We start from the raw sequence: 11,701 nt of genomic DNA, 5'->3' as shown, positions 1-11,701 counted from the left end.
TGATGACGGAGGCCGCAGCACCCACATACAGACGCAGACACTACCGTGATTGCTGCTGCGAGTGCCTGGCCGGGCTGGCAGAGAGGGGTGCTAACCCCCTTGTCCTCAACAGCAGGCCATGCGAGCCGGAGGGATCACCGTTCCCGCTCAGCTGAGCCCACCCGCCACCCACCTGCAGGGGAAAGCGCAAACCCTGCTTAACCACAACCGCTTAACCAGTCTGGTTAAAGGTGCCGGGGGACTCGCCTGCTTGACAGTCTCCAGCACGACCGCGGGCGAGCTGACAGAAAAGCCGCTCCAGGCTGAGCACTGGGCAGAGCTGGCCGGGACCGCGTGGAGGGGAAAATTCAAGTTGTAGGCACACTGGATCACACCGGCGTCCTGGAAGGAACCTGCGGCACAAGAACCTCCAGCCAGCCTCTACGCAGACACAGCCCGAGACTCACCAGAGCATCCTCCACCCTGCCTGGCCCCGCAGGGCCCAGCCCAGCCCGTCACTCACCCCGGTGAGGCATCACGGCGTAGGTGAACTGGTGGTGCGCCACGTCTGCCGTGGCGTCGGGGGACTTGGGTGCTCTCAGCCTGAGGCAACAAGAGGTAGGTGAGACCGGAGTCTCGGCAGCACCCTCTGCCACCCAGTCCGGAGCCCTGCCGTGACTTCCAAGAGACACCCCAGAAGGCAAAGTGACTGCTGCGGCCTCACCCTCACCCCAACGCTAACTCACAGCGAGAGGCTGAGGACGTTCCCGCGGGCCGATGCCCCGTACTTGCAGTCGTTCAGCAGTGCCACCCCAAAGCCGTGCTCAGAGAGATCCAGCCACTTGTGAGCCCACACCTGCAGGAGGTACCGAGGGACACATTCACCTCACAGAGCTACTGCCTGGGAGCAAACGCAGCCCCACCGCGAGAGGACCAGAGCACCTTTCCTCTCACCTCGAATCGGGCCCAGTCCCAGGACGTGTTCCAGTGCGTCGGCCGCTGCAGGTGTCCAAACTGAATCTCGTAGGTTGCGTTTGTGCTCCGGACCTGCACGGGGAACTCCACCTTCAGGAACTTGTGAGCCTCTTTCCACTCAACCTAAAAATGCGGTAGCAGAACATCATCATCACCACAAGGCGCTGACAGGCAGAGGCTGCACTTAGGCTCCCACGGTGCACAGCAGCCAGCTCGCACCCAGGCCGGACCAGGTACAATAAAACCACGCTAGACTCTGAACACAGACAAACCAGAGGGTCTCCCTAGCCCTCAGGACCCCCACCCTTCCACTAAGGCAGAGGAGGACAGGCAGCAGGGAGCTCCCGGGGAGGAAACAGGAGGGGAAACGTAATTCAGACGCAAGGTTCAGCTCCCAGGGCCCTGCCTGCACAGCACAGGTGCCCGTATCACGCAGCAGCCGCTGGCCAAACCTGGGTCAGGAAGCGGAGGTACGGGCACGCGGCATCCAGGATGACCTCCTGGGTTAAGGTGCTGCTTTCCCCAATCCGCAGGGAGAAGCTCACGCTTCCTCGCAGACCCCCAGCCAAGGTGATTTCCAGAGGCTTCAGCATTGTTGTCACTGGCTTCCTACAGAAAGGGACACAGACAGAGCTGGTCTCAGCCTGGTAGATCCAGGTTCCCAAATCTCAGTCCAGCCTCCCACACAGCAGACACTTCTCTGGAGTGAATGCTTTGTTACAGCTAGGACTGATGGGGAGGCAAGAACCTCAGAGCAGAGACAAAAATGTGAGTGCTGCGTGCACTGCTCCTCTACCTGGTTTCCAAGTGATAATCCATCACATCCCAGGCATCCCAGTACAGGGGAATATCATCAAAGAGTGCAAACTGGTTGGCACAGCAGCTGTCTGGGACTGACTCTCTGGGAGAAAGCGGAACAGAGAAACAGCAGCGTAAGAAGAACTGGCAGTGGCGAAGGGCTTACGGGGAGAAGAAGGTTTGAGGAGCCTGGTTCCAGGAACCGGGTGAGACACACACCTCTCGGAGTTCACCAGCCGAAGCGAGGTCAGGCGCCCCATCACATCCAGGCGGACTGCAATCACCCCATTCTCCATGGCAATGGAGCCATCCTCCTGGGGGGAGAGGACAGAAACAGATTTCACAGGCCCACACCTGCAGGACTTGAGGTGGGTGCCAAGTGCCCCAGTTGCAAACCTAGTGTGCGGACTTGCTGCGTGCTGGATTCCCTAGATTTCTCCCCGATCAGCCTTTGATGCAGGGTACACCCACCTGAGGACAAGCGGCGTTGTGCTTACCTGTCTCCTCACCGTCACAGGCTGAGGGGGCAGCAACGGCTCCCTCGCTATAGCATAGCCCATGCTGGGGACTGTCACCAGAGCTGGAAAGCAAAGAGGTTCTGTTCCAACATCTGCCCCAGACCTAACCCTAAGTCACACTGTGCTGCCCTGATGCTCTCACGCCAGATCTACCACCTCTTTTCACACCTTCCCCTTCTTCATCCGTAGTTCAGGGACAGCTTGAACCAGGATCAGCCCCAAGGAGCGATTTGACAAGTCAGTGAACGCTCCCCGGGGCAGGGAGAGGCAGCGTATTTCTTTGCTAGCTGTCTCTGTCCCCTGTAAGAGATTCTGGTACACGAGTTACCCCCAAGTTAGACATACCTAAAGTCTCTGTCCCGGCTGGCCCAGCCCTGGAGATCACCTCGGTGCGTTCCCAGGGCAACGTGTTCACCACGAGGGTGCTCTCGGCACTCCCTGCCTTGGGCTGCAGCAGGTCCCCGCACAAGGACTGCAGAGCTTCCTCCTGCAGCCCAGCGCCAGCCCTGCGGATCTCTGAGCAGACAAAAGGCCCGAGTGTGACCCAGCCAGGCCATTTCTGACAACGTACATTTCTCTCGTGCAACGTACGCACGCTTTAGCTACTTCCAAACTACAATTACTAATTATCATTAGTATTAGTTACTGTTACCTATTGGTAAGTAATTAAAGTTTATAATTATTCTTAACTTCATTATTACGAGGCTACAAGGAGCTATACCAGCGCGGCTGGCAAACCATGGAGCTATAATAAAGTAAAGCTACTGCAAGTGCTTGTGGGCAGGCAGGAGCAAACTGCGGCTCCCACCTTTGCCGGGGTCTATCCTGGCACGCCAACAGCAAGCAGAGAAGTCAATAACTGGGGTTGTTTTTTAATCCCTTGGCTCCCTTGCTAATTCCCTGTTGAGTTAACACTATTGCAGACACACGCCTGCACAGGTCTGACCCATAGCACCTGGCAGCCCAGGACTGAAACCTCTTGCAGGAGCCAGCGTGCTCCAGCAGATAAGCGCCCTCCTCGCCAAACGCCCTGCTCACCTGTGTAGTATTGCAGGGCGTCCTCAACCACGAGCTGGATACAGCTGCCTGGCAAAACATCATGGAACTGGTTGAGCAGCAATAACCTAAAAGAGGGAACAGAAACCAGGTGAGGAAGCAAGGGAGAGCACCGGATCTGTTCTGGCTTACCAAGCCCTGTTTGCAAGATGGACAGACTTAGTAAGTGCTCCTTATCCCCCCGTTAGCAAACACTTGAGAGAAAGGATTTTTTCTGTAGCACCCTTTAAATCCCTTTATGTTAGGACTTGTCAGCTGTCATCTTAGTAAACCAAAACCATGGGGAGTAAGAGCTATTTTTTTTATCCCTTGGGGCTATCAGCTGTATTGTTGCACGAGTTCAGACAAGTCAAAACTGGCGAGGAATAAGCTTAGGTTGGAAATGAAGCTTCCAGCCAGGACAGTATTGTGGCTTTGGAGCTATCTTCCAACGGGAGAATCAAACCAAGCACTGAAACACCTTCCAGGAGGAACCCTGATCCGTTTACGGAAAGGGTCGTCTACACACAGCGCTGCAGTACTGAATCTGCAAAGGTCCCTACAGCCTCAGTATGCACCACTCTCCCACTCAGTCAGGAGGCAGTTCAGACGAAGACAGGCTGTGGTCAGTCACCCTTCTCGCTCCAGCTGAGCGGGGCTAGGGGATAAGTGACCATCTCCCACCATCACCCACTGAGCTGCCCAATAACTGCCCACACCCGTTCGGTCCGACTGGTCCGGGCTAATTTTAGTCCACTTGATAGCAAGGATTTCTACTGCAGGCTCAGGCAGGGACAAGGAGCTGTAGGGGATGGGGAGTGGTACCCCAAAAGCAGCCAGCTCTCGTGTTGAAGTCCCCAGCATCGCCACATCCTCCCGCCGGTGCTGTCAGTGCTCCCGTATGCCCTCACCTCCAGAGCCGCTGCAGCTGGCTGGCAGGATACTGGAATGTGCTGTCCCGCGCCAGAGCCAAGGTGCTGAGTACTTCAACGTCGTGGAGTATTCGCTCACACTCCCGATTCCCCTTCTTTATCTGGTGTCAAAGCAAGGTGAGAAGAAAGATGCTCAGGAAATTGGTAGCTAGGAGAGGATCTCTCACACCAGCAGCAAAAGCCAACCTCCAGGGCAAGAAGGTTGGTTATCTGTAGGTGTCATGAGTTTGCCACTACCACCAGTGAGCTATATTTTGCCACAGACCAAGCTGAAACTCCCAGCACAGGATATAGCTTCCCCTGTCTCTGTTCTCACCTTCCTCCCCTTCTTCTGACTCTTCACCCAAGCTCTGCAACTATCTGCTCAAGTGAAGGATGTGGCAGCTATTGACCAAGGGGGCCCTGCTGTGCCCAGGCTTCCTTCTCACCCCTTGAAGAAAGTCTGATGATAGATCTGCCTTTTGGAGTCCTGGCTACAAGGTGGCTCCCACTGTTGAGACCGAAAGGGCACTGCCCAAACCCTGGAGCCGCCTGAGCACTAGCGAAGAGAACAGAGAACGGCCACCTTCCCTGGGAGAGAGGGAGACCGCTGCCCCCATCCCGTGCACGCAGTCACCTGGGCCTGGGTGGTGTACGTGCCGTTGTGCAGCTCGAGGAAGAGCTCTCCCACCAGGTGCACAGCTTTGATGACTCCTTCTCCAGGACAGAAAAGAGTCGGTCGGGAGTGGAGATCTGAACCCTGCGGGAAAGACGCACAAGCAGCGATGAGCCAGAGGAGAAGCCTGTGACACGGCTAACGGTGAATCCTGACCGGAAAGGTGACAGCCCCAGAACCGAGGCCTCAGAAACCCCCAACACAACCACACACACTGCGTTCTCCCTTCTCCCACTCCGCGCTGCTCTTGCTGCCTGCCACAGGGACAGGGGCATTCCCCAGGCAGGGACAGACTGCCAGGCACCACTGCTGTGCCGGCCATTCACCCCACAGCTCAGCTGAGGGGTCCTGAGCAGTCTGAGGCTACCCCATGTACCTGTTCTTACAGCCCTTGTTGATGGAGAGACTCTGCCTCCCTGACAACCCTTCCTAGCCCTCTGCTCGCCCCGCTTGCTCCCTGCCCTCCTTCGCACACCCTTTCCTTTGGCGCTGCTGAAGGCCAGGCCCGGCTCAAAACAAGCGCTCCCACTTCCAGGAGGGAGGAAGGGAGCTCTCCTCTCACCTTGGCAGCCCGTCTGTGTCACTCATTCTCTTCATCCTGTCCAGCATCTTCTGCGTGGGGCCCCCTCCTCCATCTCCAAAGCCGAAGAGGAGTGCGCTGTGGTTCACACGTCCTTTGTCCTTGTTGTTTTTCACTGTTTTCAGCATCTAGAGGGAATTTTGGACAGCTGCAGTCCCCTGGTACCCAGCCCCAGCTCCCACAGCTCCACACAAGAAAGCCAGCTCAGCCTTTGGGGTGCAAAGTCCAGTCCCGTGCCTCTTCTCCAGCCCAAACCAAGACTGAAATCAGGCACGGACACATCTCAGAGGCAAGCAATTTACTGTCGGGCACCCAAACAGCCTTTGTCCAGCAACGCTGCCAGCTACTCCGCTCCCTTCCCAGGCAGTGCCCTCTCCTAGGAGCCTCAGACCTGGCCCCAAGGAGCTGGCACTGCACTTCACGTGCAGGTCTGGCAACCTCGCTCACCTCCTCCACTCGCCCGTGCATCCCATAGGAGTCACCAGGGGGAAAGTGGGTCAGGACTCGGGAACCATCAATGCCTTCCCAGAAAAAGGTGTGATGCTGGAGGGGAGCCAAAGGAAAGCGTGGTGTCTCGGTCAGCTCCCCTGTACCACACAGTGCCAAACTGCTAAAGCACAGCCCCATTGTCCCCAGGAGTTCCCAAAAGGAAATCTCTGGCAATGCTGGTACCAGAAAGAGATAAATTCACCCTTAGCTCAGTGTTTCAAGGCTCCCAAACTCATCTCCCACACCAATGTGTGTGTGGAGGGCACACTTCAACCACGTCAGCACAGACCTCGTGCACCACAAGCCCAAGCTTCCTTGCCAAGCCCTGCCAAACACACAGAGCCCAGCACCTTTGTCACCAGGGAATCGCACAGGGGACAGGCACTTCAGAGCCCTCTGAGGGTTCCAACTGGGCCTTCACTTTCTCTTTGTGGGGTTGCAGGGTGCTCTGACAGATCAGTGCAAGGAGACAGTTGCACAAGGATGGGGAATGCCACAAGGGCAGGGGACAGCAGAGGAGAGGCTGGGTTTGCTGCCTGTTAGACTCGCACGCAAGTCACAGCTTCCCATCTGGAAGCAGAAGGAATCTGTAGGCCAGGGGCCCAGCTGGGATCTCTAACCACGTCCTTCCTCTCCCCTAAAGCCTGACAGGACATTGCTACCACCATGAACTGGTGGCTTCTGGAAGAAGAGCCTATGTCAGCTGAGCTGAAGGACTGGCTCGACCTGTGAAACCAACCCTGCAGACAGACTCCGGCAACCGCAAGTCAATCCCCTGGGAAGAAGCGAAGCACAGCTCACCGGGAAGGTGTTCACCAGGTTCCAGCTGAGCTTCTGCGTGAGGAACCGCCCAATCCCACAACCACGCATCAGCTGGGGCAGCTGGGCTGAGTATCCAAACGTGTCTGGCAGCCAGAACTGGGAGCAGAGGTGACAGCAGCAGAGGGAGAGAGACACACGTAAGTCACGCTGGCCATAAACCACAGCCTGAGCTTCTGGAGGGTTTCTTGGTAGTCGGGCTCTAAGCCCTTCTTGCAGAGGGAACTGAAGATGTGCTAGACAAGGACCTACAGGCAATATAACCAAGGCCTGGGGCTGTGCTAACTGCCATGATACACTGAGGATTAGATATTTACTCATCACAGCTTTAGCTGCAGAAAGCAGGCGAATGTGAGGCACCTGAATATCATATCACATCTGGGAGGCAAACCCAAGAGAAATCCTCACGCCTAGCAGGAGGAAGGAAGATGAGCTGGAAAAGAGCGAGTACCTCTGAGCAGATCCGGCCAAACTGCTCCTGGAAGAACCGCTGTCCCTGGAGGAACTGCCGCACCATGGACTCACCGCTGGGCAGGTTCCCGTCCTGGGGGGAAAGCGCAGGGAAACCATGCGGCCAAGCAGGCGCCGGGGAAGGGAAGGTCTTGCGAGCACCCCATTCCCACCCACTGTCACCCAGACCCAGCAGATCACCCGGAGGATCTGAACAGAGCTTGGCAGAGGGTGAAAGGAGGAACAGAGCTCAGCCAGTCCACACCAAAGCTGGCTCTTTGGGGAATGAGAGGATTTGGGAGCGGGATGGTATTTTTGCTAGGCTAGACACTGCAGACAGCTGCTGTTTTCTGGGCCCAGAGACCACCACCAACGAGACAGGCTCAGCAAAGGCTCTGTTCTCCCCGTCCGGTGTCAGGACCGGTCCCAGAGGAATGGCGCAGGAGGGTGCGGCAAGCCAGGCTCACCACGCTTCTCACCATTTCCACCCAGGTGCCTCCGACAGGAATGAACTGCCCCTTCGCCACGAAGTCCTGAATCTGCGCGTAGAGCCCGGGATACCAGCTCCGCACCCACTCGAACTGCTGCGCCTGCCACAGCACAGAGGTCAGCCTCAGCTCCCACCGCATCGCTCCACACCGACATCCCTCCTCTCTGCAACTGCGCAGGATGCTCCCCGTCACCCCCTCAGTCTCATTTTGAGTCACGCTGGAGAAGCACCAAGCCACAAGCAGAAGGAGAGCTCCCCAGAGGGAGACCACTCACCTGGGAGCAGGCGAAGGTGAGCTCCGGATTGCACTCCATCAGACGGACCACTGTCACCCAGCTCCGAGCACACTTACGGATGGTCTCCTCATACGGCCACAGCCAGGCTGCGGGGACAGGCACGGCCCCATTGCAGTTATTACTCGGCACAAGCTCCTCTGGGAACAGGGCTGTGCTGCCTTTTGAGGATCAGCCAGGGAACACGCTAGAGCAAAATGCTGTCCTTTGACTAAGTATCTGACAGCAACACAGCCTGAGGCCTCCAACTCCCACTTCTCCTGCTGCCTTTCTGTTGAGATTGCCACCCCTCCAGGGACTGGGAGTTGAGGGGTGAAGTCCAGCAGGTGGAAGACAGCGGTCTGTAACTCATCCCTCATCACCAGCCCCATCAGTGCGCCAAACGGCACAGCTAGCCAGACACACGTTCCCCTGCCTCGGTGACAGACCAGCTGTATGGCAGCACAGAGGTCCTTTTCCCTTCCCTCGGGGCATAGCACCCAGTGCCTGGAGGCCAAGGGCAGTCAGCTCTCCCCTTGGGCAGCACGCCCCGGCCTCCAGGTCAGCAGAGAAGGAATGCTGTGTTGCTCTCACCAGAGTCAATGTGGCAGTGACCTACGGCATGGACGGTGTGCTGGCTATCGCCGTTTCTCTGTCTGAAGATCGCCGCAGCCAGCTCACGGGCAGCAGGAAAGGTGGACGGGTCCGTAACGTCACACACGTTGACCATCTGGTTGGCAGTGTACAGTGCCTGGAAACTCCTCTGGTTTTCCTCCCCGAGGAGCTGGGGTCGGGAGTGATAACAGCTTGACTTGGAGCTCAGCACATCCTCTGGCTCAGAGCAGCTCTCTGTACCAGCTCAGATGCCACCTGCCTCAGGGAGAACCTGCTACCTCCCTTCCAACATCTGACTATGCCAGCGGTGCCAGGTAAACACCGTGTCCCTGCTTCACAGACACAACCTTATGCCTTTGCTCATGGGCCTTCTAAAGCCAGATTACACATCCCAGCAGCCTCTAGTCTAACAGATCCTGCCTTGGAGCAGAAAGTGGATGAGAAAAACACCCGTGGCTTCTCTCTGTTCAGTTTTCTCCTACTCTTGACAACATCAATTGTGCTAAAGCAGCAGGAGCAACCATTTGCTTCTCCCAGGGCCTTCTGGTAGGAGATTAGTCATGGAATGGTGGGAGCAGGAGATAAAAGAAAGTTGGGGAAGGAGAAGGGAAGAGAATGAGCTCACAGACCTGGGCCATGTCCAGCAGTATTTCCAGGTCCACCAGCAGTTCATAGACATCCCTGTTGAAGATGACCAGCTCAGCCTTGCTCAGGGAGAACCTCCTGTCAGGGTCTGGAGGGGCGATCATACTGCCCTTGCCAGCCCCAAAGAGACCGTTGCAGGCCAGCTCCACATACAGCGTCAGACTGGAGAGCAAAAGGAAACCATCAGGGAGCAGATCACATGCAATCGGCTGGGAAAGCCCATTCCCCTCCCCATGGCGGGACCAGCCCGACCTGAATGATGGACAGAGCCCTTGAATACCAGCTGCTTCTCAGAGCACCTGGACGCAGACGAGGCTGTCTCAACCCCAGTCTCTTGGCTTCAAACACCACCAAGCTCAGTGGTGGGGGACCCGGCCAGGCTGACCACCCACCTGTGGGGCTCCATCTCTTTCAGGCTGCTTGTCAGGATGTAGCTGGTCTTCTCGCCTTCCTTAGTCAAACCCTGCAGGGGAAGATGGCATGATCTAACGCATGTCTTGAGAGGTCCGTGACAGCGGGCTGGATAAGCAGGACAAGATGCCTCCAGCTGGATGGAGGGGCCTGGTCCCACATGCTTGCCTATGCCTTTTCCAAGACAGATTTGCTAACCCCTAAGCAAAGGATTTTCAGCCGTTAACAGTTTGCTGACCAGAATTTTAACTCCTGGCGGGGGGCAGCCTCTAGAAAACAGACTCAAACCCACCACCAGCAGGCTTGCCATTCTGGGCTGAACTTTGGAAATAGCCCACAAAGTAGTCCAACAGCACAGCATGCAAACCACAAGAGTAGTCCTCTCCCACCCCACACATCAGGCTCTTCACAAACACTGCCCTTCTCTCTCCTATTGCCCCGTTGCAGAGGGCTAAGGGAGATAACCACTCGGTACGCAGCGGAGCCCTGGCACAGCCGGCACGGCCCCGATCCACACCTCCTCACCTGGACAGGCTGGGCGTCCCGCCACACCATGCCCTCCCCATCGCTCTCCCAGACGAAGTGCACTTCCCGCCCTGCCCATGCTGGGGGGATGCTCAGCTCCACCTTAAACCAACATGTCTCCCACCTGGAAGAGAGCAAGGCAGCAACCTCAGCCCGGAGTCCAGACCTTCTCCCGAGGGAAAACACACTTCCCCAGAGCCTCCATGGAAAAAGCAGAGTGGGGACAGCACACAAGTTCAATGCGATTCAAACCTAACAATGCTACCTGGCCGTAGAGACCTGCTTTAACCTACACCCCCAGGCACGGAGTAGTCTGGAGGTGGCTTCCTGTGTGGCCGGCTGTCACACACCTTCACTTTAAGTGGCACACAGTGCCTGCACACGCTAGCCTTGTTCTGTGCCATTTAAATGCACTGGGCTTTCTTTGCCCCATGAGCTGCTGACCTGACCAAGGTCTTTCACCAAGCAGAACTTCTGACTTGTGGCACCCGCTGCTGTCAGTTGTTGAGAGTTAAGAGATTTGACAGCAAGTTAAAAGCTAAGCCGAGCGGGGTGATGCGCTCTTTCAAGCTGACAAGGACTGGAAAACGGTTCCTCTGCTCCCCACTGCGACCCAGACAGTGAAACCAGGCAGTACTAGGAATTGAATTATGCCTAGGGCAGAGCAGTTGACCTTTCTTATCATGGCCCTTAACCCCTAGGCACGGCAGCTGCTGAGGACGAGGAAGCTCAGAAGGCAGCGCACAAACCCCGTGGTGCTGGCCCCAACCCAGCCTCTTCCGGGACACCAGAGAAACGGACAGTAGCATCGTGTCCTTGACCGCCACTGGGAAAACCCCCCCAGTCCTCTCCCAGCCCTGACAAAGGATACAGATCCCGCGCAGGAGCAAGCACCAGGGTCACAACCATGACTACAAACACGAGCTTTCAGCAGAAAGGATGGATGAACCCAGCTCTTCACTTTCCTTGGGAACAGAGACATCGTGGCCCGTTTCCTCACAAAATCTCCCTCCCTAAGGGCTTCTCGACATACACTTTCTACCTAAAGCATGCAGCAGGGAAGAGGTTTATCACCCAATTTCTTCGCCACTGAGAGATCGTGAGGATTCACGCACACAAGTAGCACTGAAGACGTGAGCTGCAGCCCCACCACGCTCATGGTACTGCTGAAACCTGGTACTCACGTGGGCCCGAAGGAGTCTCCCACTTTAGCCGGTCTGAATTCCTGTCTGACGGCCTCATCGTACGGCATGCGCCGCGGGGTCTGGAAGCAGGAGAGCGATGCTGGTGGGCAGCGATCCCCGAAGAGCCTGTGGTCAGAGATGGCCCAGACACGATTAATAAGGCCAGTCCTGCGGGGACCAGCCCTGGGGCCGGGAGGGGGATAGGGAGCACCCTGCTTTCTGAGCATGGCTGCATCACCCTGCTACCACTTAGTACCCTCATAGCATTAACTGAACAACGGAGTAGCAATTTGCCCTGCTGAAGGCGGGCCTCCGGCAGCGTCCCCCCG

At 56.8% G+C, this 11,701-nt stretch overlaps 1 protein-coding gene across 1 annotated transcript in view; it reads right to left on the bottom strand.

The window, feature by feature from the left end:
* The window catches only part of MAN2C1 (mannosidase, alpha, class 2C, member 1), a gene marked incomplete at its 5' end in the record, with an annotated part of 12,678 nt that extends 1,180 nt beyond the window's left edge, over nt 1-11,498 (bottom strand). Inside the window, 24 exon segments of the mRNA XM_010282591.1 lie at nt 247-392; nt 503-582; nt 726-835; nt 934-1,077; nt 1,407-1,563; nt 1,751-1,855; nt 1,972-2,066; nt 2,250-2,332; nt 2,616-2,786; nt 3,309-3,394; nt 4,217-4,338; nt 4,854-4,906; nt 4,909-4,976; nt 5,455-5,600; nt 5,920-6,015; nt 6,763-6,879; nt 7,232-7,324; nt 7,710-7,820; nt 7,996-8,102; nt 8,587-8,776; nt 9,237-9,414; nt 9,645-9,715; nt 10,189-10,312; nt 11,373-11,498. Coding sequence (XP_010280893.1) covers nt 247-392; nt 503-582; nt 726-835; nt 934-1,077; nt 1,407-1,563; nt 1,751-1,855; nt 1,972-2,066; nt 2,250-2,332; nt 2,616-2,786; nt 3,309-3,394; nt 4,217-4,338; nt 4,854-4,906; nt 4,909-4,976; nt 5,455-5,600; nt 5,920-6,015; nt 6,763-6,879; nt 7,232-7,324; nt 7,710-7,820; nt 7,996-8,102; nt 8,587-8,776; nt 9,237-9,414; nt 9,645-9,715; nt 10,189-10,312; nt 11,373-11,498 — 2,779 coding nt within the window.
* Nucleotides 11,499-11,701: the final 203 nt, after the last annotated feature.

This window comes from Phaethon lepturus, unplaced genomic scaffold (assembly GCF_000687285.1).
Source record: "Phaethon lepturus isolate BGI_N335 unplaced genomic scaffold, ASM68728v1 scaffold43472, whole genome shotgun sequence".
Taxonomy (NCBI): domain Eukaryota; kingdom Metazoa; phylum Chordata; class Aves; order Phaethontiformes; family Phaethontidae; genus Phaethon; species Phaethon lepturus.
The sequence above is the reverse complement of the archived record's forward strand: the minus strand, read 5'-3'. Positions and strand labels throughout refer to the sequence as shown.